General features: G+C 43.4%; 1 protein-coding gene across 1 annotated transcript in view; it reads left to right on the forward strand.

The window, feature by feature from the left end:
• Window positions 1–26,305, forward strand: part of LOC128701918 (organic cation transporter protein) — a 210,168-nt gene that overhangs the window by 49,773 nt on the left and 134,090 nt on the right. The window contains exons 4-5 of the mRNA XM_070099880.1: window positions 6,022–6,247; window positions 20,762–21,020. Coding sequence (XP_069955981.1) covers window positions 6,022–6,247; window positions 20,762–21,020 — 485 coding nt within the window. The remainder of the gene's footprint in view (window positions 1–6,021; window positions 6,248–20,761; window positions 21,021–26,305) is intronic.

Here is a 26,305-nt window from a genome sequence, read left to right on the forward strand (position 1 = left end):
CTGTTTGTCAAGCTCATAATCTCAATACGGAACTTCTCTAGGCTTTGACGGTCATGTCGGCAAGCCTCTAGATCCAACAACCGATAAAGTATAGCTACCTTTATCTCCTCAGTGTTGCCAAACATGTCCTCTAATTGGTCTTTGGCATGTTGGTAATTAGTGTCAGTAATCTGGTAGTGCCAGACCAGGTCTAAGGCTTTACCCTTGAGCTGCGACCGCAAATACTGCAACTTGACAGCATCTGACAAATCGTTCCTGTCATCTATCTGGGCTCTAAACTGATCCCAGAAAGCAATGTACTCTGTTAAGGTTCCGTCAAACGTTGGTAAATTCAACTGGGGCAATCTGGGCAACACATTAACAGGCGTGCTGTTGTTCGTGTTCCTTGAAACATTTGCTGCCCCTGCTGTACCAGCCTTCAAAGTCTTTATTAACTGCCTGCAGAGTCTCAACTCTGCTTTACACTCTGCCCTTCGTTCGTCATAGTCCGTCCGTGCTACTTCGACTGTATATTCAGCCTCACCTGTAGTATAGGCCTCTGTCTCATAAAGGATAAATGATCTCTCAAAGGCCTCCAGTCTTTGCTTCAAAGGTTTCAGGCAACTCTCTAGTTCCTCCCAGTCTACGTCTGGATCTTGCCTGACCGTATGACACTCCTCACATGCTTTGCTCAGGCGCCCCTTATAGGCTCCCATAGACCGCTTTAATTGACTTAGAGCTGGGACAGCTGGTACTGCATCTTCACCTACCATAGTTGCGGTTTAGTTAAGATCACGGTACTAATTTGTACTTCAATTAGCCCACCTCACAGCATGAATGGTATTAGGCAAGAATGAACGAGTCTCAAGGCTTCTCAACAAGCTTGACAACTCCCTTTATTATATTGACTCTACTCTGAATCAAAATGTACACTGTTAGCTTTCAAATCCCAATTGAGAAGTGTATCGATGTGAAAGCTTAACCTAGCACTTTCCTGTACAATGCCAGCAAATAATTACAGAACTTAACCTAGTCTCAGGTATAATTCACAAATCCCACATTAACATGAATCGAAGACAATGAAAATCACAATAAAAGTGCCGTATACAAATTAAAATCACTTGGTTAACACAAGTAAATTCAACAATTCAACTTGTGAAACAGTAAATAAATAATGTATGTAACCAGCTTGGCCTAACTGTGCCCAGCTTACTCTGTTTAGCGTGGATGGTTGGATAAGGTAAATCCTAACCTAGCTAGTGTGCTATAACTTAAACCTGGCTTTATAACTCCCTGTAAATAATAACTAGGTTAAATCTGTCCTAGCTACTATAACTTTTGTAAAAATTTGCACAAGCCTAGCCTAACTGTGGCTACTTTGCAAATCCACTGTAAATAATCAACACACAAGTCTCCTACTCTGGATTACTTGTAAGCACTGTAAATAATTAAATTCACAAGCTTCTCTAGCCTACCTGGCCTGCCTGTAAATTACTGCAAATAACAATTTCTGTGAATAGTCAGCTTGGCCTAGCTCTGTGTAACTTTGGGCTTAGGTGTGCTAACTTAACCTAACTTTTCTAAACTGGTTCCTAACTGTGGCCTATCTATGATAGCTTAACCTAACTCTGTTAAACTGGTTCCTAACTGTGGCCTAGGTATGATAGCTTAACCTAGCTATTCCACATCCGGTTCGAAGGACCACTTTTGTAAAAATTTGTGTGGACTGCCTCCAAGTGAGTCGCCTACCCTGGCAAACTCTGTTGACACCGAGCTCTGAGGTGGGTACCTCAGCCTCACAAGTGGCTTATAGGACAGATTTTCACAAATGATTGGTATTGCAAGAAACCTCGCCTGCATGCACGTATAAAGGACTAACTTACTTGGTGTTGCAGCATATATCCTGATCTTCACTTCCCTAAGCTAGCCTTAGCCCCTTTGGACTCCCCCTCAGAAACCACGTGCAACCGGGAGCATTAATTCCTGCAATATTCAATCGGAATTAGTGTCCTGCCTGCACCTCAGAAATTCCTATATCCAAGAGGGTATGTATCCCCTAGTATAACTATGCAGACTCAGACACTAGCTTCAGACAGCTCTGAGACACTGGTACTTACTGGGCATGCTCTCTCTGTTGCACACCGGGCCCACAGTTAAAACTCACCCATGATCTCCCAAGACACTGGCCAGAATCTACAAGAAAAAAGTGAAGGTCTTGTCTTACTGTATGGCCTGATGGAGGAGGTCATCTACGGTACATCGAGGTGCCTCTACCAGATTTCCCCCGGGTCTCAGATGTGAAGACACGTGGGGCGCCGTCTGTTGTTCATTGCATGTCTTGTCCAGTTGGTGTCTGTCTTAAGAAGGGCGAGCTGGTCTCCCTTCCAGACCCTCGTCTCTTCGTTCAAACTAGGGCTGCCAGTTCTCCCTAGCTAACTTATCCTAGTGTTTGCCTACATTATCGGCCTATTACTACCTATGTTAAGGTCTTAGGTCTACTTTATCATTATCTACAGATGCCTTAGTAAACCTAATATTAGTGTACTACCAGTAAACTACCTACTCCTTCCCTGAAGAGTAAATCTATAAATTAAATACATGCCTACCAAGAATCCATCGCCGACAAGAGAATGCTTCCCTGTTTGGGTGGGGTATAAGGGCCATCCAGCTCAGCCGTCCCGTACGGCCATGCTGGACGTCCTGTGGAACTTTAGGGACCAAATAAATTTCCACCTTAAAGAACTGGGTTCCAGACTCGACACCACCAGGGACCCAAGGGCAGCCACTTTCATGTTCAAGAGCCTCAGTGTGGCTATCCAGAGGGGAAATGCATGCTGCATACTGCATACTTTGATACACTGTACCAATATATTCATGTATATGTTTTCTATCAATGTATTCTGTCTATTAATAAAGTTCACATATAGCTTAAAACATATAGGGGGTGGTAGGATAAGAAAATATTCAAATAGCTCCGGGGAGAACCTTGAGTTTTCCCTAAGGTACGTTTATTGTTTTCTCTGAGGATGAGGGTCCCAGTGCTTTACCATTCTCACCACACTGGACCAATACCTTGGCATCCAGCTTGCGCTAGACGTTGATCCAAGGCAGCTAGCTTTCAGGGAGAAGGCTTACAGCTTGCAGGGGATGAGATGAAAAGCTGTAAGCCTTCTCCCTGAAAGCTGGCTGCCTTGGATCAACGTCTTGCGCAAGCTGGGTGCCAAGGTATTGGTCCAGTGTGGTGAGATTGGTAAAGCACTGCATACCTTGTTCCAAGGTTCGTAGGTTCGAGTCTCCTTCGGCCAGAGATCAGTGTTTATATATATATATATATATATATATATATATATATATATATATATATATATATATATATATATATATATACAGGACAAGACACAGGGGGTGGAAATCTTTAGCTCAAGCATTTTCACACTTCTCAGTGCGTCATCAGAAGCTGTGCAACATTGCAAGGGAGCAACCAAACAGTGCAGTGGGGGGATGATGGTAGGTTGGGGTTGGCACCGACCACTAACCCAGTCTAAGGGTAACCGTGGCCAGTGACACCTACGCTACTCTAAGACCTCTCTCCCTGCTTTGGTTGCTCCCTTGTAACTTTGTACAGCTCCTGATGATGCACTGAGAAGTGTGAAAGTACTTGAGCTAAAGATTTCCACCCTTGTCTGGCTTGTCCTGCATAGTTAAGATCGCCTGTCTGCGATTATTTGCATATATATATATATATATATATATATATATATATATATATATATATATATATATATATATATATATATATATATATATATATATATATATATATATTATAATTTTTTGTGTATTTTTTTTTATTTTAGAGCCGGGAATGTGTCTGCATTGTTCATTCTCGACCCTATTTTGAAATTGTCATATTATTTAATTTTCGTGAAACTGGCGAAATTGCAAATTTCTGACCACGTTATTGGGTAGTTGAAATCGGTGAATGGGCAATTTCTTGTACTCAATCGATAGAAAAAAAATGGGGTTATAAAGAAATAGCAATGGGTTTTGTCGACTGGTACAATGGAATTAGCCGAAAATAGGGCTCAAAGTGGGCGAAATCGCCGATTCGTAAATATCGCCGAGGTCGTTAACTTCGCGAGAGCGTAATTCTGTCAGTTTTCCATCAAATTTCGTTCTCCTGGTGTCACTACAATGAGGAAAAGATTTTCTATCGTTTCATAAGAATTTTTTTTTTTTTTTTTTTTTTTTTTTTTGAAATTTTGCGACACCAGGAAACACCTCAGGATTTGGGGTTGCGACAGTCAAGAGGTTAAATAAAAAAGAAAAGAAATGAATGTGCTCTTTGATAGTTTCAACGGACAAATGCCCATTCATTTCCTTTCAAGCAACAAATTCATATTCAAGCAACATATTCACTTTGATTGTAAAAGAAAACCCCAACTCTCCATATACTGCTATAATTCACTTCGAGAGGAAACATGGTGAAAAGGTGAATCATCACTTGTACCAACAGAACAAAAATCCATATATCGGGTAACAAAAGACGTGGTAATATGCTATCCACTAGACATACCTCTTGATGCAATTCACAGTAACAAAAACGGCCTGAATACTGAGCGATTAGTAGCTAAGAAAAACAGCAACGTACCTAAGAGGTATGTCTTAACAACATATTGTACGTCTCACAGCTCAACTGGATCACGGCTGCTTTGGAAAATACCAAGATAGGACATGCAAACCAGAACCTTTAAGGTGTTTCAGTTTCTAGAGCCACAACCATCTCAGCTCCCGATGTCAGTGTAGAGAAATATATGACATCTGAAGCAGGTCTCACCTGATCCATAACTGCTTGGGTAAACTGAAGAGAGGTGAAGCTGCAGAACCTCGGTGTCCAAACTGTGGCAAGAATCATCATATCAGCCCGGAGAGGCTTCGCTTTGTCTGGGCAGTATGGAAAACATTGGTTAACCAGCCTCCATTATAAAGTAAAGCTACTAAGCAGCAGCCTTGTCCAGAGGAGACTACAGTAACACGGAATGCAGGGCCGCTTCCACAGACACAGCGATGAAGGAAACCGAGGAAGCATCAGCGACTGGGTCGCGCCCTTGCTCAGCTATTATTTGATACTTCTGCCTGACCTTCCACCCGACAACAACAACCAAAAGCGTCCATGATGCATAAACAGACAACAGACAACGTACCATCCGTAACACCGCAGCAGTCACCAAAAAGAGCACTGCAGCCAGAGGGAACAGAGAAAGCCATCGTATGTTTCCCCAGAGCCATCAAATGATGTCGACAATCACGTGATTCACTGATATATGCGATCTGATAGGCTCAGAAGAAAACAAAGAAACATTCAAAACTGTTGTAAATACCTTCTTAAATATAAGCATGATGAACAAAACAGAATCCTTGAAAATGCCTAAGTCATGCTAGTGGCCTTCTTGGTACTTCACCCCCACTGTAGTACATAAAATGTTTTGCTGTGACACACACAGGGACTACAACAAGACCCTGATAGCGGCCACAGAACAGCTGAATTAAATGAACATCTTTAAGAACCTCAGACGGGTCATCTTAGGATTAAGACTTGTGTCAGGATGCAGCTTTTGACGAATCAATCAAACAACAACTATCGTATGTCAGTGTGATTTGTAAATGGTCCAAGTCTGACTGAAACGTCGCAATAAGCTTCTCTCTTCTATGAGCCGGATATTTGTACACTGTAGTTTTTAGAACTCTAACTTTCTATAATTTTGTAAATCTTATTTGAAGAGATAGAGAATATTACACTTATGTAAAGCATGCTGGTGTTTATTTCAATGCCATATTTATTAAAAAACCGTAAACGGTCCAAACGTATATATACGTTTTTTCAACATTTGAAAGTATGTAAAAAAACGCAGATCTTCTTTTTGCTTTTTTACATTTGAAATGTTATATTTAAAAATATGTAAAAAAAAAAAGTAGATCTACTTTAGTAGCACTACACATGTGAACTTAGATCTGCTTGGACCGTTTATGGGTTAATAAATAACGTTGTTTTCCCAGATGTGTGGTGCCAAACTGTGATGACAACAGTAGCCATTACGAGGAGATCTTCACAGAGTGGGCCATCCCAGAGGGTGACCAGTGTCATGTCTGGACACTCAAGGACAACATTACTGACCAATGTCAACCAGATGTATTTTCTAACTCAACTACATCTTGCTCACAGTGGGTTTATGATACATCATTGTTCTCTGCAACTACTGTCACTCAGGTTTGTCAGATTGTATGATGTATTTGTTTTGTAAAATTTATGCAGTTTTATAATATTGTACATGGATATGCTTAGTTGTATTTTACTGTGTATTACGACTCGCGTACGTTAAAGTGCGGTGTCCCGTAACTTGATCTCTAGCGCAGATTCGAACTCCGGACCTCGCACACTGAGGTCCAGAGTTCGAATCTCCGTTACAGCTGGAAAACATTAGAATGTGTTTCCATAAGATACCCGCTGTCTATGTTCACCCATCAGTATAAAATGGGTACCTGGGTGTTAGTCGACTGGTGTGGGTAGCACCCTGGTACAACACTGACCTAATTTATCCGAAATACTCAGCATAACAAGCGGATTTCTGTATATATTAGTATGGCATTGATGTCAGCTAGGCCTGTATATATGTACTTGCAAAAATAAAAATATTTTTATTATTCTTAAGCCGAATTGGGTAGTTTGGTTTGTAAAGCAAGGTTGTCTTCTGCCAAATTAGTTCAGAGAAAATTTATTTATTGAATAACTCTGCTAAATTTTTAAACCTGTACGTTCAAAGATATTTTTATTCAGTTATTTTAATATAAATGTTAAAAAATTTTTACCAAAAGAACTTCAGAAAACTTACCTAACCTTATTATAACAAGCGCAATTTAATTTAGCCTAATCCAGCTAAATATATTTTAGATAAGTTTGCAATAATTTAATAATAAACAAACACAATGAAATACATTTTTTCGTTAGATTCAGAATGATTTTTGCGAAATAATTGCATAAACGAATTTTCGCTTGCCTTATTCGGCAAGAAGAACATTGCTATTTAAGCCAAAATAGCAAGTTTTACCTATTCGGCACGACATATATACATTGATGAGTGAATGTGAGATTTATAATAAAAAGTCAGCATAAAACTGTTAAAGATAGTTAAAGAAAATAGGATAAATAAAGTGCCATCATACCCCACCCAATGTTACTCACCATTAATAAACTACCTGCACCCCACACCCCTATATACCCATTTGTATGGTTTCATGCATGGAAGGAGCGTGCATCATTGTATTACCACCTCTCACCCTGCACACTGACAGCTCATGCACTACTTTCCTTGACCTTCAATCTGCTCTTGATGTAGTCAACCGACATGTAATCTTTAGTGAACGTGCCAGAATGGATGTTGGAGGATGGCTTCTCCGCTGGATTAAAGCCTACCTCTCCAACAGAAAGTCTTCTGTATTGTTTCAGTGGCATAAAAGTGCAACTCAAGACCTTGAATTAGGAGCCCGACAGGGAGGTGTGCTCAGTCCCATCTTATTCAATATTCTAATTAAGACTTTACTTAATGCTATGCCTAGACAGCCCCATCATCATATGGTTAGTTTTGCTGATGATATCATGATTCGAATAGAATCGAATTGACCAGAGCTGCGGTGAGATGGGGGGGGGAGAAGGAAGAAGGAAGGGGAAGGATGGAAATACTGGAAAAGAATGGGAGGGTGGAGGAGAGGAGGGTAATAAAGGTAAGTGGGCCAAACACTTTGGTGCAAGTCGTACAGATGTACTAATATAAAGCCATGGTCATCAAGGGTCTGCATAGCTGGAGATGTGAGTACCTTGTCAGCTTCCTCATCATCAATAAAGGTGACGAGGAAAGCTTCCTTCAAAGAAGTAATGTTCGAGAACCTCACTCGCAGATTGCTGTTGAGGGCAGACGCAAGTTCTAGCTTCGTGGTGTCATTGATGACAGAAGTCTTGGGTTTGATTCTCACGGGATGCGACATCGTGGAGACAGGTAGAGTTTCTCCGCCCCAACGGGGATCGTAGGGAGACTGTTTGACAAGAGCAGGAGCGTCTGTGACTGTACAGGACAAAGTCTACAGAGCGAATCCGTGTATCAGCGATCTGTGTATCAAATGATTCACACCACCGGATTTCCCAATTCCCATAATATTCTTAACCATGTACTAGCCTCGTGTCAGGACCTGGGGTTGATAATCTCTACTGATAAAACAGAGAAACACAACAGACGTCCTCCTCGACAGAGGTACAGTTCGCCTGGTTCAGTTGCATGATGGGTCTCTTCTAGAATATGTAACCAGATACAGGTATCTAGGCTTTGAGGGCCCACTACTTGGACCTGATGTAACGAGACTTTGTCGCCAATGCAAAGAAAGGCTGAGAGCAATTAGACTTGTGACAGGTTTTCATTCAAGGTATGGAGCTAGTGTTAAATTAGTGAAAAGGATGTATTTTGCCTGTTTTAGATCAGTGGTTGATTATGCCGCACCTCTAATTGCTAATGTCTGATTGGAAGGTTGCAGGGTTGGAAAAATTGCAGAATGAAGGAATGAGGATCATCCTGAGATTCCTTCGTACTGCCAAAATTTTAAATATGCGGAAAGAACTTCATATTCCAAGCATCAGAGATCGTGTTACTGAAAGAAATATCCTCATTGGGGTTAATATGCTCAGGTAAGCCCATTCAAGCCGTTGCACAGAAGTTCTTCCAGCTTTCCTCAGCACTGGTGAACACCCGTCCAAATGGATCGAAAAAACTGGAACCGACCACCGCATGAACCAGATACATGATCTATGTCAATTAAGACAACAGCGGCACTTCCCTTCTCCATGGAATATTACCCCATTCCTAACTACCATCCCTCCATTTCCTCTCCAAAATACTTCTTAAATCACCACTAAAGCTTCGAATTGAAGCCAATCAGGATAACTTAGTCACACAGCACACTCTTTCACAAATTATTTGTGTTGATGGTTCTGTTTATTAATCAACTGGGCCTCTACCTTTCAAACAGAACTATTTGCCATAGTCCCTGCACTCATATGCGTCCATGTGTCGAAGGTTGACACTCTTATTGAAACTGATTCTCTATCTATAAATGCCCTCAACACATTAAGTATAAATTGTGGCATGCTTGTGTCAGAAGTCAGACACAGGTATGGTAGGATTGTAGACAATGAAGCAGAGTGCGCCTTCTGTGGATCCATCTCATATTGGTCTTCAGAGGCATGATAAAATTGATGAATTGGTTATATGCTTTCAAAGAGACAGTAGATTACAATCTTGGCTTGTCAGTTAGCAGTTTGAGAACAATAATACGAGAAGAGATTCAGTTAAACTTCATTGGCTTCAGACTGAGGGAGATTGACACCAGTCAGTCCATCTATCATCATTCTATCATGAAGGAGTCTCTACATGTCTGTGGTGCATCCATCAAAATAAAGAGACTCTTGGATGTCACTTGAGATGGCAGGTAGGGTGGCAGTATAGTATACCTGTGGAACGTCTGAAAAGGTCCTTGGAAAAAATCTAGGATCACAAGCAGCCTACCTACCTGCCTGGAATCTACCTGGAGGGTATTCCGGAGATCAACGCCCCCGCGGCCCGGTCCACGACCAGGCCTCCCGGTGGATTACGGCCTGATCAACCAGGCTATCACTGCTGGCTGCGCATAGTCCATGATTCACTTGCAATGGCCTCAAACCCCACCTGTTCCGTGACTCACTTGCCATGGGTTCAAACCCCACCCGTTCCATGACTCACTTGCCATGGGCACAAGCCCCATCCATTCCATGACTCACTTGCCATGGGTTCAAATCCCACCCATTCCATGACTCACTTGCCATGGGCACAAGCCCCATCCATTCCATGACTTACTTGCCATGGGTTCAAGCCTCACCCGTTCCATGACTCACTTGCCATGGGTTCAAACCCCACCCGTTCCATGACTAACTTGCCATGGGTACAAGCCTCACCCGTTCCATGACTAACTTGCCATGGGTTCAAACCCCACCCGTTCCATGATTTGATCTTCATATCTACTGTATCAAGTTAATTTACTGGAATAAATCTTGCGGTAAGATAAAATATTTGCTTAATCTAATAATTCCTTTACAAATGTAAACTGAAGTATTGATACCGACAGTATTTATGAAAACAGAAATACATTCACTTAGGACGTCTTTACTGGATACATGTTGTTCCTGGAACCTTGGTCACTCCACTTGTTCCTGGAACCATAGTCACTCCACTTAGTCCTGGAACCTTGGTCACTCCACTTGGTCCTGGAACCCTGATCACTCCACTTAGTCCTGGAACCTTGGTCACTCCACTTAGTCCTGGAACCTTGGTCACTCCCCTTAGTCCTGGAACCTTGGTCACTCCACTTAGTCCTGGAACCTTGGTTGCTCCACATGGTCCTGGAACCTTAGTCACTCCACTTAGTCCTGGAACCTTGGTCACTCCACTTAGTCCTGGAATCTTGGTCACTCCACTTGGTCCTAGAACCTTGGTCACTCCACTTAGTCCTGGAACCTTGGTCACTCCACTTAGTCCTGGAACCTTGGTTGCTCCACTTAGTCCTGGAACCTTGGTCACTCCACTTAGTCCTGGAACCTTAGTCACTCCACTTAGTCCTGGAACCTTGGTCACTCCACTTAGTCCTGGAACCTTGGTCACTCAACTTGGTCCTGGAACCTTAGTCACTCCACTTAGTGTCATTACTCTTCTTTCTGCTGAACAGCGGTTTAGTGCCGATGAAGGTAGCGTAGGTAGCAATGATACGGCCGTGTACTAGGTTGGCTTTAATTGGATAGGAGTGAGTACACAACGGGCAGTGTGAGGGAATGACCGCAAGCCAGTCCGTGGAGGGGGAGCACTTGTGCCTATCAAGTCGGTCGGCCTAGGAGTGAGAGCGAATGGGCTCAGCCTCCCACTGACCTGGGTGAGCCTACAGATGGCAGCACTTAAATACCGTGAAATATGAACTAGTCAGAACAGACGGCTAGGCTGTGTGTTCTGACAGTACAGGCTGTCTACATTTGCTCGGCAATGCACCTCGTGTCGTTCCGACGCGACAATACTGGTGGGCCCGTAGGTATAAAGGAATTACTTACACTAGCTACCCCAGAGAGGGACTGGCTTTCGCTCACTTGTAAATAAAAAATGGACATAAAAATGCAACAGGAAAAAAAGCTCTCCCATCCAGGGGAAGAGAAAACTGGTTTGCCCGTGCTGTTTCATTGAGGAGAGAGTCCGGGGACGTCAGCACTGGAACTAAAATCTTCTATATACAGGTTGTCCGCAGGGCTGAACATCAGTTGACCACTCATCTACGAACGTTGTTGCACCCTCACATCTGCAAACAATGACTGACAGTAGCATTTCCTAAGGTGTGACATGTGACTTAGAGGGCAGCACTGCCCTGACCATAATACAGGCTTTTTAAAAAAAAACACTGGGTGCACATAACTACAATATCCATGGAATTCATTATACTCTGGGTACCCTTCTAAAAGTATTTACATAATTACATGATGTTGTCCACCCTGACTCCATTATCAACTAGCTATACAATGTGTGTGTTCATTTATACCCATTTCTGCAAGCAAACAATTAGCATAACTAGCGTAGGAGTCAGACAAGTCAGTAGGTACGTCAATGTCACAGAAATGCACTCTTGTCCTGGGTCGCAGGCCATAAGTATGGAGCCTTACTGGGCCGTCTTCAGTAACAGTAGTAGTGGGAGAAGGGGTAGACGGGTTGTCCCTAGCATTGGTCTGATTGTGGCGTTGCAACACACACGACTCCAGCTCTGCTTTGGCCTGCACATGGTCCACATCATGTGATCAAGGTGGGCGTCCTTGATAGTTCCGGTAGCAATCTCCCTCACCTCGAACTTATTGCCACGGAGCTGTCGGAGGACACGGTAAGGACCCACGAATTTCGGGATAAGTTTGTGCATACCTGGGGTCTGCGCTGGGTTGAGCAACATAACTTTGCAACGTGGTTCCACTTTGCTTTCCTTGGCAAGGGCATTGTGCACAGACGTGAACCTATCAGTAGCTTTCATAAGGTTCTCTCGTACCCGCTGGAAGACAAGCTGCGTTGTCCGCATCTTTACTACACTGGGGTTATCAGTATCATAAGTAGGTCGAGGTGGAGCAAACAGAATTTCGTATGGTAAGCGCTTGTCATAGCCATACAAAGTAAAATGAGGTGTCTCACCGATCGAGCTGTTGAGGGAGGAATTTAATGTACACTGAACATCTGGGATAGCCTCATCCCATGTAGTACAACTTGGGTTAACGGTTACCCTGAGCACCTCCAGGACTTTGCGATTTGTACGTTCAGCAAGACCATTACTCGCAGGGTGGCGTGGAGCTACTGGCGCTTGGTGAATGTTAAATCTGGAGCAAAGATCCTGCATTATGGCATTTATGAACTCAGACTCATTGTCTGACAGAAGCACACGTGGGCAGGTATGACGGAGAACAACATGCTCACGGAAAGCACTAACGACCGTTTCGGCGGTTTTATCAGAGATGGGTACTAATTCACTGTACCGTGTCAAATTATCTACCATTACAAGCAGGTGCTTATTTCCCTTCTCCAAGGTCGAGAAGTTCGTCAACAGGTCGACAGAAGTTCTCTCCCAGGGCTCCTTTGTAATGGGATACTTTAGAATGGGGTTAGGACCTGTAACGGTACCCTTGTGCTGTAGGCAAACAACACACTGGTGTACATGCTTGGCAATGTCCACTGCCATCTTAGGCCAGAAATATTTCATTCGTGCCTGTTTGATACTGCGGTCCTTCCTGGGGTGCGCTACACCTGGGACATTGTGGATCAACCTAAGAGTAGCTGCTATCATGGACTCCGGTATCACCAGTTGGTATATGGTTCTGCCGGGGTCCACCAGCTGTGCAACACGGCACAGTACTCCTTGGTTGACCACCAAATCCTTCAGTGGAACGGGAGACTTGACCTGTAAGTCAACGTCCTCCTTGGTCAGGAAACGAAGGACTGGAGACCACACAGGGTACTGTCGTTGGGCTTTCTCAAGATCCTCAACAGAGAACGAGTTGTTGACACTGACGAATGCTATATGCCTCGACAGGGCATCAGCTACAACATTTTGCTTACCTGGGACATAGCAAAGTTCAGGGTTGTAGTCATTGAACGTGAGCGACCACCGAGCATGCTTTCCTGAGAGGTTCTTATTAGCAAAAAGGGCCAATAAGGGTAGATGATTTGTGTAAATCTTGATAGGATAATGATAGATGATATCCCGAAAATGACTCAAGGCCCATACAATGGCTACGGCTTCTAGCTCTATCACTGAATAATTGACTTCCACTTTAGTAAGGACACGGCTAGCATAGGCAATAGGCTGTTGCTTACCATTAGATTCCTGTGACAAGACTGCACCGATGCCAACTTCGCTGGCATCAGTCGTCAAGGTAAATGCCTTGGTGAAATCAGGGAATCTAAAGGTTGGGGCTGATGTTAACTTGTTCTTAAGAGTGACAAAAGCTCGTTCCTGATCACACGTCCACTCAAAAGGGGCATCCTTCTTGAGTAAGCGTGTCAGGGGTGCAGCAATGGTGGAGAAACCTGCAATAAAGGGGCAATAGAAACCCGCCAGGCCTATGAAGGACCGGACTGCATCCGTTGTCATGGGTCTAGGGAATTTCTGCACGGCCGAGATTTTAGACTCGTCCGTCTTTATGCCATTCTGAGTCACTACGTGACCCAGAAATTTTATTTCCTTCCGGAGGAAATGACATTTGGAGAGCTTTACCTTAAGATTTGCCTGAGCTAGCCTGTCCAATACCCTGTCAAGTTTCTCGAGATGTGTTGGGACATCTTGCGACATGACTATGAGATCATCTAGGTAGACCATGAGGGTGCCACCTAGGAGGGTACGGAAAATTGTCGTCATCAAATGACTAAACGTGATTGGGCTTCCGCGCAAGCCGAAGGGCATCCACCTGAACTGGTAATGACCGGTTGGCATAGAGAAAGCTATCAACTCTTTGCTCTCATCATCGAGGGGGATCTGCCAGAACCCTTGAAGAAGATCAAGAGTTGAAAAGACCTTATTATCGCCGATGTTCTGCAACAGGTCGTTCAGAACTGGCAATGGAAAGTGGTCTGGGATTGTACATGCATTCAATTTCCTGTAATCGATAACAGGGCGCCAGGTTCTGTCTTTCTTGAGGACCAGAATAAGGGGAGCATTCCATGGGGAAGTGGACTCCTCAATAACTCCATCACGGAGCATCCGTGTAATGAGTTCTTTGGCGAAGACTCTTTGCACATGTGGCAGGCGGTACGCAGGTACGTAAATGGGTATAGTACCTTTGTCAAGTGGAATACGGTGAGAGATCAGTGGGGTCAAACCCATCGACTCACCATCTAGCACGACTGCAGAACGTGCACGATTGAGAACCTGGAGAAGTTATGGGACCTCTTCAGGATAGTCTGTCAAAGCTAGATCATCTTCCTGCACTGGCCGGGTGTTGGAAGAGTCAGCAGCAAACTCGCCTGGGAGAACTGCACTCATGAGGAAGTCAGCTGGGGCTTCACCCTCCACTCTCACTGGGAGAGGGAATCTGACAAGGTCGACAAGTGAGGTATTCTTCCGCAGGGAAAATTCTCGACTGTGCATGTTGACAACAAGGACTTGCAACTTACCACGTTGCACTGTGTGCAAGGACGGTTCAAGGGAGAGGCCCTTGACTCAGCACGTGTCATTGTCAACCAGCACATGCTCTCCTTCAAAAGCTCTGCTCACGTACACCATAACAGGAGTGAGCGAGTTAGCTGAGAAAGTGATGTCATACTTTGTACAAGCAGTAACTCTGCTCGCTGATGCCATGACACGAGTCAGACAGTCGCCTGCCGACAGGGATACTGCGGCTTGACAACTACTGTTTTCTACAACAGCGTCAGAGTTAGAGTGAAGGTTAGACTGGGCGTCCCCAGACTGGGTTTCACTGGTAACTAAGCGCTGATGGCCAGGAGGTGACGGGAAACGAGCTCTACTATGAAGTTGATCAGGACAAGAGACCGACCCTGGGAAGAATGTGCTACGGAAACCACCGGTTTCCATCGATTCCAGGCACTGTGCATACTCTGAGACAGGGTAGCACATAGTGGATCCTAAGCACATGCCTCAGAAGGGCACATCCACTCCATTGAATTCTGCTTTCCACTCAGCTGGATCTAAGCAGATCCTAAGGTCTGCCATGGTTTTGAACCCTATGAGCAGGTCACCAGGGAAAACAATACTATCTACGACTAAGAATTTTGCGGACAGCTTGTGACCCTGGACCGCAAATTCTAACGTTGTACGACCACGAACCATCAGCGGATTACCTGAGACGCCTCTCAAGGTCTGAATGACAGACGGCTCTGTCAACATGGCCGCATGAAGGCCAATGTCTCGGAAAAGAGTGGAGTGGACGATGTTAACCACCGAACCTGTATCTAGGAAAAGCTGGACAGGCTTATGGTGGACAGTGGACTCGATGAGCGGTCCACACGGGTTGTCATACCGAACGTGAAAGCATGATAGGCCGACGAAATCCCCGGAGTCACAGCTGCTTGAGGCTCGACACTTGTTGATGAGGCTCGACCTGGAAGGTATGGTATGAGTCTCGGCAACAACATCAAGAAACTCTGGTTCCTCACTGTCGGCAAGCGTATCACTGCCCAGGGCGGTGAACGCATTGCGGACAGGGACGGAATACAGCAACTCCGACAGGGTTACTATGTCTTTCGCTGATTTCTTGGATGCGCCTCTTCCCCCGAACTAGTGGAAGGGCTTCGACTAGCACGTGCATTGCGCGACGACTGCTGCTCCACTCAGCTGACAGCATACTTCGCAGCATGTTACACTCATTAGAGATATGACTGGAAGTGTTGTGGTACATACAGACTCCCTCGCGAGACTGAGCATGGGGACGGTGACGGTTACTTTGATACTGAGCGTGAGGACGGTGACGGTTACCTTGCGGGGACTTAGGTTTGTAACACTCAGATCAGTAGTGCCTGCATTTGCCACAGTTGAAACAAGTCACTATGTGCTTAGCAGGTGATGCTGGAGGTGGTGTGTGCTGGCGACGTTTTGCCTTGGTCCAGGAAGTCGGTGACGGCTTCTTTGTATGAGACCGAGTGTTGTTACTGTAGTCATTATTTTTTCTCGGGCGAGTGTTAGTGGGACTGGGGTTGGAAACTTTGAGGGCTGGCTGTCTGACAGCGGCGGCAAAAGTGACTTCCGGCTGTGCCTGCGGGGTCACCGTGGACGGCGCCGGAAGGACGGGTATAGGATCATCAGCAAAGCGGCAAACCTTGCCTTTCTTGGCAGGCGGCTTGATCGCGTCAATGGCATCGTATGCATCCAGGACGTCGTGCTCAGGGCCGAGTCCTAGTGCATCAATGGCACCCTGGAGATTAGGGGGGCGTCCCTTCGCATGATGCCTACAGCCAGCATGGGGATGATGTCTTTAGCTTTAATACTGTTGTCACCATTCACCCACTTAGTGGAGCGTATGGCATCAGTAAAATCTTTGGCGGCTTGCTCAAACCGGCAAATGCAAGCCAGGGGGCTTTCGTGCCTGTATTGACATTCGGCCAAGATGCTGGTAACGATCTCAAGGTAATGGCGTTGGCGATTACGCCGAAAATAATGCCTAAATTCCTCCTTAATCTCATCCCAAAACTGAATCTCACAAACGCGATTGAGCTGCACAAAGGCACCTATATCATCCCCGGTGAGATCCACTGCTGCAACAGCAGCACGAATGTACTGTGAGTCCGTGGGACTATCAAATAGGGCCTTAACAGTCGTCTCGACTGACCGCAGCCATGGCTCTAACCTAATTGAACGACCGTCAAAAAGAAGGGTCGGGTATGGACGATTAGCCGACCCACTAGTGGTCGAGACTTGAGCCACAACTTGACCAACTGTCACGGGGGCTTCGCCGCCCTGCCGCGTGTTCACGCTGGCTGAGGCACCATTGCTAGCATCAGCAGAATCTGGGCTAACGGTACGGCCACTGCGTGTCTTAGTCATGACGTCAATTGTTCAAACGCAAGCAGGTCACGAAGAGGGTAAACAGGTCAGAGCAAGAAATGGTATGCACTGGCTACAATTCAATACGGAATCAGAGAGAACACAGCACCATGGCACTAGGTAAACTGCTTAGTGATTGAAATAATTTGAGCGAAACAACAACAACAAAAAATAGTGGTACACTCTGAAACACAAAATAAGAGATGTATGCAAGTGAATGAAGTACAGGGGAGTAAACAAAATGATGCTAAGGGTATTCAATAATTTCACCAGGAGACTGGCAACAAAATTTATGAAAAGGAGTTGAACTGTAAACACTGGTAGCAAAAATTGCACAAAATTTAAAATAAATCAGGTATTACACTACACTAAACCGTGCTGCAAGCTTTCTCAACACGCAGAAAAAGATTGCAGGTGCTGGCAGTTGCAAATTGGAAAGCAAAAAAAAGTAATTCACTTGCACAAAGGGAAGTTGACACAGCAAAGATATCAGAGTATGGGATAGTGCCAAAAATCACAGAGAAAAAAAATACACTGTATCAAGAAATGCTATATTGCACACAAAATAAAATTAATAAAAGTGCAAATTATTAATTTCAATAATAGGGTAAGGGTTAACTGGTGTTAGCAGGGTGTACACTGGCAAAAACAAAAATTACACAATCTCTAGGTCAAAATTAATGAACTTCACAAGTAACTTTGGTAATTAATGGTAAATAAGCAGATTCCCAAAAATGCACTCAATGACTTGGGCATACAAAATAGCAAAATGCAATGCACATTGGTAAATATTCACAGATAAAACATAGAATATATGGAGAGCAAATAAATGGGGACACAGGAGAAAAGTGAAATGGGCTAGGCACAGATTGTATCACTGCAGGTAGAATAAACTAATACTTAAGTGCTTGAAGATTACACCTATTAAAAAAAATACACACTAACAAACAAAACAGTGCAGGGGTGTCAACAATCTGTGGCTAACTTGCAGGTGCAACTAACAAAATAACAGCACACAGGAATTACTTGCAAACTGTATGTGAGAGGTAAATTGTATAAATGGTTAACACTGAACAATTTAAATGACAACTGAGGTGCAAGATGCAGAATAAAATACTGGAATTTAAAATGCAGTAGTTCAAAATAAATGTACAAAATTTAAGAAGCTGTAGGTAAGTGGCAAAATGTACAGTGTACAGTGATGACTAAAACTGAACAATTTACTGAAGTATGGCTTCAGCGACAACTGTATTGGTGCAGGACAATGTCACAAAATATTAGGAAATGCTAGGTAAGTCACTGTTTACTTAACTTTGAGTGCAGGAGATGGACGAAGGTACTGGGTGCTGCAGGTCCTGAAACTTTCAGTGATGCACTGGTAACACTACACGCCTCGTAGCATTTGTACACTGCTGTGGGGCTTCAATGACGAAGGAAAAATTATCAGAATGGACTTGGGAAGAACAGGAAAGGCCGGAGGACTCTGTGAAGGTAGAAAATTTAAGAAACCGTGGCTAACTCGGCTTGAGCCACAGCTGTGCATGGTTTGTTTACACTGGCAAGCGTGTCTGGGCGCGCTGACTGATTGCGGCTTCAGCGCACGGAGAACAAAACATTTACTGCACTACTCGAACGTGCTAAAAACAAACTTAGGTGAAACTATGAACTGGTACGAGGTTTTACTGTAACTAATCACTGGGGAAAAACTAAACTGGTGATGAACTGAGAATGTAACAGCAAGGGAAAGAAAAATTTAACTGGGCAACACAAAAAAAAAAACTACACTGGCTGGAGATACGTAGACGCTGAGTAGTTGTAGACACAATGATGAGTCACGAGCTGCTGTAGACGGCGTGGGGGCTGAACTAAGCTGGCTTAGGGTCTAGGCCAACTGGGTTCCCACGTGGTTAAGCCAGGTAGAACTTCTTGTAGGAAACTGGGAAGAACACAACACACACGGACGGCGAGAGGGACGTAGTTCCGTAGCAGAGAAGGTTGTAGAGGAGGCTGGTGTGTTTACACGCAGTCTAGGGTGTCAACCAACCCCAGAGCTGCCTCGTGGTCATGCGTGGAGCCACATTAAGCCAACACACTAAACGACCTCACCTCTACTTCTTGTAGCTGAGAAGGGCGTAGGGACGCTGTAGGAGGAAGGAGAATGGTGTTGGAGAGTGTTGAAGGGCTGTAGAGAGGGTGACGAGGTGAACACGTGACTGCTAAGGCTGGAGATGACGCCGTGACGCCTATGTCCAGATTTTGTGGGAAAAATCTAGGACGAAGATCTATCTCAGGCCCCGTCAAGACGCTGGGAGTAACAGATAACTCGTTGGGCCAGCAGGTGCGTTGGATGACGATGGATGATGTTGACTGGCGTCGACCGATGGTGTTGATGGGCGTCGACCCCCCCCCACCCTGAGTAGGCTCACAATGCCGTTGACTTTGCTGTCACCACTGTTATTACTGTTCTTTCTGCTGAACAGCGGTTTAATGCTGATGAAGGTAGCGTAGGTAGCAATGATACGGCCGTGGACTAGGTTGGCTTTAATTGGATAGGAGTGAGCACACAATGGGCAGTGTGAGGGAATGACCGCAAGCCAGTCCATGGACGGGGGAGCACTTGTGCCTATCAAGTCGGTCGGCCTAGGAGTGAGGGCGAATGGGCTCAGCCTCCCACTGACCTGGGTGAGCCTACAGAGGGCAGCACTTTAATGCCGCGAAATATGAACTAGTCAGAACAGACGGCTAGGCTGTGTGTTCTGACAGTACAGGCTGTCTACATTAGTCCTGGAACCTTGGTCACTCCAATTAGTCCTGGAACCTTGGTCACTCCACTTAGTTCTGGAACCTTGGTCACTCCACTTAGTTCTGGAACTTTGGTCACTGCACTTGGTCCTGGAACCTTAGTCACTCCACTTAGTCCTGGAACCTTGGTCACTCCACTTAGTCCTGGAACCTTGGTCACTCCACTTGGTCCTGGAACCTTAGTCACTCCACTTAGTCCTGGAATCTTGGTCACTCCACTTGGTCCTGGAACCTTAGTCACTCCACTTGGTCCTGGAACCTTAGTCACTCCACTTGGTCCTGGAACCATAGTCACTCCACTTAGTCCTTTAGCCAAAGTGTCAGCACTGAAATGTTGGGCTTGTTTCATTACCTCTGCTGCAACTGTTCACCTAGCAGTAAGTAGGTACTTGGGTGTGAGTCAACTTACATGTGCTGCACCTGTTCTCCTACCTACCTGAAAGTAGGTACTTAGGTGTTAGTTGACTATGGCATCCTAGGAGACAAGATTAATAAAAGTTGCTTTAAATGCGCTGCATAACTATTGGCTTTCTATGTAGTATGTCAATGATGTTTGCTAGTTCTGTAATAGTTGTATCCTGTACTTGGAGTAATGAACATTATTATTATTATTATTATTATTATTATTATTATTATTATTATTATTATTGTTATTATTATTATTATTATTATTAAAGATATTCTAAATGTATTCCCTTGAACCTTTTAATCCTTGCCTTAATGCTTAAATTTGCTAGCTGGCTAGTATTAGAGCTCTGTAAATGTAGATTATCTATTTTAACCAAGGATCAGCGTTATATATAATTTCGAAATAATGATTTGATAATTTTTGTTTCCACAGTTTGACTTAACATGTGAAAAAGCTTGGCTTCGTCCTCTTGGTGGTTCAATGTACATGATTGGTATGTTAGTGGGAGCCATTGTTATTGGTGATTTAGCTGATCGATTCGGAAGAAAAAAGGCAATCTTGGTGTCAGTACTTCTACTTGGTACTGGTGGAGTTACATGCTCATTGTCTCCTAACTACTACATGTTCCTGTTGATGCAGTTCTTCACCGGTGCTGGAGGCTGTGGCCTCGTTCTTGCCACATATGTCTTGAGTAAGTACTTTATGTTTTTTTATTTTTCATCCCTTCAAGAGAAGTCTCGCAATGGTACTAATTTAAAATTTGCTACAATTTTGACCTATGTAAATATTTTTCAGTTAATTTTTACCCTCCTTTAGTAACTTACATTTCCTCACGAAATCGTAATATCACGATTGCAAATAAATCACAGAACGGGTGGGGCTCGAACCCATGGCAGGTGAGTGCTAAAACTCACTGACCAGTGAGTTTTTTGACTCATTTGCAGTGGGTTCAAAAAATAACCATTCTGTGATTTTTTTTTAAGTAACACAATTTTTCAATGTTACTGGACTACATATTCACTTCAGTATTAATTGCTTTGAAAATTAAACCCAAATAAGTTCTTTATACACAGGTCCACATTGTGATAGTAATATTACATTAGATTTTAATGAGTGCCTGTAGTCTATAGTTTTGGTGTTCCCCACTAACATAAAGCAGTCATACAAACGAATTATTACTTATTTTGTTGAATAATAGCAAACAAAGCAGTGTCTCTTTACGGGGTGGCTGTAAAAGATGATTCCCACTTCTTATTCAATACTGACGACGTGACTGATAAACTGTCAATTCAACAGTGGGCTTCATAAAATAGAGGAAGCAATCACATTACTTCATTTGTTGGAAGATAATTCAAAAGCTTGTTAGCCTGACCACTGGTGCTAAAACTTGATAGAAAGCAGAACAGTACCATTAGTAATAGGCAACTATACTCAGGAAGCTTAACAGTCCCATTTAGGTATGATTCATCACCTTTCAGGTCAAATGTGACTTAATGTATAATATATTCTAAGGTTCTTGGTGCAGTGTACATTCCAAATGTCAAAATATCGTATATATAAAAACCATCCTGAAAAAAAGAATACGGAAATGTACGTAGAGGTGCCAGAGGAACCTGGTATTTGCTGCGGTCAGTCCTTTAAATGTACATTGCTCCTCGTAATATGTTACAAATTTCATGAATTATGGGCAGAGGATGGTGCAGTTATTGCAATATTCATAAGTGCCATCTACCTTGGGTTCTCTTACTGCCACCTGGATGTTATTCTGAGGTTCAATGCCTCCATGACCCAGTCCTTGACCAGGCCTCCCTGGGTACAAAATTAATCTGACCCCTTGTAATAGAGATTTAAAAATAATTACTAAAGGAAAATACCTGTTTTTAGATTTGAAATAAGACCAAAATGAGTGAAATCTGATAACACTTGAGCAAATATTTAGCATTGAAGTTGACGTTGGTGACTGTCATATGACATCACGCACGCTGACAGGGTGAAGTTTGTTAGTGTTTTTTAAAGATTCTCATGTACGTCACAGAGTCCCTCATTTGCTCAGAACTACTAAACATCGCAAATGATGTAGCTGAGATTTCGGTAGTAAAGATTGAAAACTATTCTCATTGTGGTTGTATACAATCCTCTTAATGCAACTTCCCAGCAATTCCAGGAACAGCTTTCGAAAAATCACCACTTTCTGGAAAATCTCCCAACTCCTACCTCTAACATCTTGCTACTAGGAGATTTCAGCATGAGACACCTAAAATAGAGGAGTGTAGCAAATAATATTTTAGCAGAGATCACCCCAGGAGGCAGCTCAGATGACAATTCACACACACACACACACACACACACACACACACACACACACACACAACACACACACACACAACACACACACACACACAACACACACAACACACACACACACACACACACACACACACACACACACACACACACACACACACACACACACGAGCTATTAAATCTCTGCACCAAATTCACTTTAAACCAGCAAATATTAGAGCCTACAGGACTAGAAAATGCGCTAGACCTCATCTTCACTAACAACGTCTATCTAATACAAGGAAAGGATTAGGAAATATTATGTAAGGGAGGGTAAACGTATAAATAATTTAAAATATGGACTTTCAAATTATTTAGAGGACAGGTTAAGGGGTTGATATGGGCAGGGGGATGTGGGGGGCAACTATCCTATGGATGAAATTGTCGAGGTCAAGGGGAGACTGAGGGAGTTACAAAATGAGAGGTTTCAAGCGGTAAGGGTGCAGGCAGGGGTAGAGGAGGTGCTTTGTAGAGACAAGCCATCGGCGTGTGTGTTGCGACATCAAAAACAAAGGCAGCAGGTTACAGTTATTCCAAGGTTAGAGGTACATGAGATGGCGGGAGGTTATAGGGTAGGTCAGGAGCTACGGGTTACGAAAGGAATGTGTGCATATGTGGATAAATGGTATGAAAGGTATTGGACAAGTGGGAGGGTGGGGAATGTGGCTTTAGAGAAGGTGTGTTAGTATGTGACGTGTAATTTAGGGAATAGTGATAGGAAGGCTTTAGGAGGGGTAATAACGGAAGAGGAAATAGAGTTGGCTTTAAGGGGAATGAGAAAGGGCAAAGCACCGGGAATAGACAGTCTCCCGGCTGAATTTTATCTACAACATTGGGAGGTGATAAGGGGTTTCATGGTTTGGTTATTAAATCAGATGAAGGAGAAGGGTGTGATGGGGGACAAGCAAGCAACAGCAGTTGTAGTGTTAGTCCCTAAGGGTAAGGGGCAGCATACCCTCAAGGAGTACCGTGCCATATTGCTGTTATGTGCAGATTATAAGTTGTTTGCTAAAGTCTTGGGTAATCAGTTTAAATATGTGGTAGGGAGAGTGGTTTCGAAAACGCAGTGTGGATTGCCTCGTAGGTCGATGATTGAAGGTCATGGGATACTGAGAAGTTTTGTGGAGTCAAAAGGGGGAGAGGGGGGCGGCGTTGTTTGCTTTAGACTTGCACGGGGCCTATGCCAGTGTGGAAAGGGGAACATTGGGAGCTATACTTGGGAAGCAGGGTTATGGGGAAGAAATAGTTAATTGGGTAACCACGTTGTACAAAGGAGCTAAGATGAGGGTACAGATTAATGTATGTTGGGGGAGGAGATTGTAATGGGTAGGGGACTTAGGCAGGGGTGTCCCATGTCACAAATATTGTTTGCGTGCATTCAGAACCCAGAAGAGTAATTGTGGGAGGGAGGTGAGGAATCTGTGGGGGGGGGGGGTGAGACGGCGTTCCATGCAGTATACTTTTGTGAGGGACTGGAGGGTGTTAGGGTGGTACAATGGGTGGGGGGGCCGAGGGGTGTCGGTTCTGCGTGCATTAAGCCTAGATGTGGGAGGGTTTGACGAGGGTGTCACAAGAGCTTTAGATTATATAATGGTGGATTATATATATATATATATATATATATATATATATATATATATATATATATATATATATATATATATATATATATATCGTGGGTGATGAGGGGGAGGGGGGTTTGTGAGGTGTGACGGCGGGTACTAGCGGTAAGGGTTTATTGTACGATGTGTCGTAACAGGGAACTGTATGGGAGGAGGTGGGCGAAGGATTTTTCGGAAGGTTATAGAATGTTAACGTTAGGGTTTCTCATGAATCTGCGACTTGGGCTGAGTAAGGGGTGGGGGTTTGGGGATTACATGTGAGAAGAGGGAAGTCAGGGGGTCACAGCAGGGTCGCCTCCTGGGGGGGGGGTGAGAGTGAGGTGTATGTGGGTATAGAAGGTGTAGATGTGTGGCATAAGTGTATGTAGCATGCAAGTGGGTACAGAAATCAAGAAATTATGTAGAAACGTATGGAGAATTCTGTGATTGAATTGTCAGGGGTCGTCATGACCTTCTTAATATATTAAGTGTGAATTGTGTTAAGATTATAGGTGTAAGACCTTGCAGGAGCTTTTGGGTCTATGTAGATTGTACGTATATAGCCTTTATTGGGCATGTTTCATGTGCGATATTGGTATCGCAATTAGAGGTTAATTTTTGTTTCGTTATTTATGCTTTGTGTTATGGAGTTTTATGCTAGGATATACTCCTTTATGGTCTGTTTGGTATACTGGGTCATTTCTTTCCTGCTTGGCCCTGCTTAAGGGAGTTTGTAGTGAGTGTACTGACTTTATTTTAGCATTATATAATGTGCTCTTCCTGTTGATGAATGCTGGAAGGCTAATGACTTCCATAATTTTGTAATGACTCATTAAAGTTTTGTAGTGGGGAACGTATGTATGTTTTAGAGAATTTTCCTGTATCGGGGAGGAGTATGAACCTGTGTTAACGGAATTATGATGTAGTCCACTTGTTTATATGACTAATGTGAAGGCTGTGATTAACGGATATATTTTATAGTAAACATTCTTTCTATTGAATCGAACCTTTGTCATTTGTCACAGTAATATTAGGTAAACTATATATACCTGAAAGGCTTGGCTTCAATGGATGTTTATATATTCATATTTTGACCCTGGTACTGTACATTATGTCATTGTTAGGTTTATCGTGAAATAGGGTCAAGTTTACCCATTCTCTTTAATGTTATTTTGTTTTGAGATATGTGTATCGCGTTTTGAGGTGTTAATTTGTTGTTATTTATGGAATGTGTTATGGCGGTTTATGTTAAGATTTACTCCTTTTTTATTTTGTTTGGTATATTGTGGTTGTCCTTCATGCATTACCCTGACAAATGGGGTTTTGTCTGTTTTTACTTTATATAATGTGCTCATCCTGTGAAGAGGCTGATTAATATTTATTAAGTATAAGTGGATGCTTAAGATTTTCATTATTTTTCAATGACTAAAGAGGGATTGTAGTGAGGCGTATGTATGCTTTTAGGCAATTTTCTTTTATAGGTTGTTAGTTGTGGAAGATCATGTACAGGAGGGCCCCACTTATACGGTGGGTTAGGTTCCAGGCTACCGCCGTAAAGCGGAAACCGCCGTAAAGTGGAACACCCTTTTTTTCCACTTACAAATGCATACAAACACTAGATAACAAGTTTACACTAACATATATTATGTTAGCAATAGAACCAGGCATCAAAAAACAATAAAAAAGTACAATACACACATAGTGCACTCATTACTTACCTTAAAATATTTATAGTCTTAATCTAGGGTGAGACAAGTAGTATTTATTGTAAGAAATCAAGTGTGGTATGTATGGTAATCAGCCTGGCTACCATACCAGGCCACGCCACCCACACATACTATTCTATGATATTTAAACATCCCAGAGCGATAAAATGTATATACAGTTCACTCATTACTTACCTTAAAATATAGGGTGAGATGAGTAGTATTTATTGCAAAAAATCAAGTGTGGTATGTATGGTAGTCAGCCAGGCTACCATACCAGGCCAACCCACCCACACATACTATTCTATGATATTTAAGCATCCCAG

The sequence above is a fragment of the Cherax quadricarinatus genome, chromosome 69, assembly GCF_038502225.1.
Source record: "Cherax quadricarinatus isolate ZL_2023a chromosome 69, ASM3850222v1, whole genome shotgun sequence".
In the NCBI taxonomy this organism is placed as follows: Eukaryota; Metazoa; Arthropoda; class Malacostraca; order Decapoda; family Parastacidae; genus Cherax; species Cherax quadricarinatus.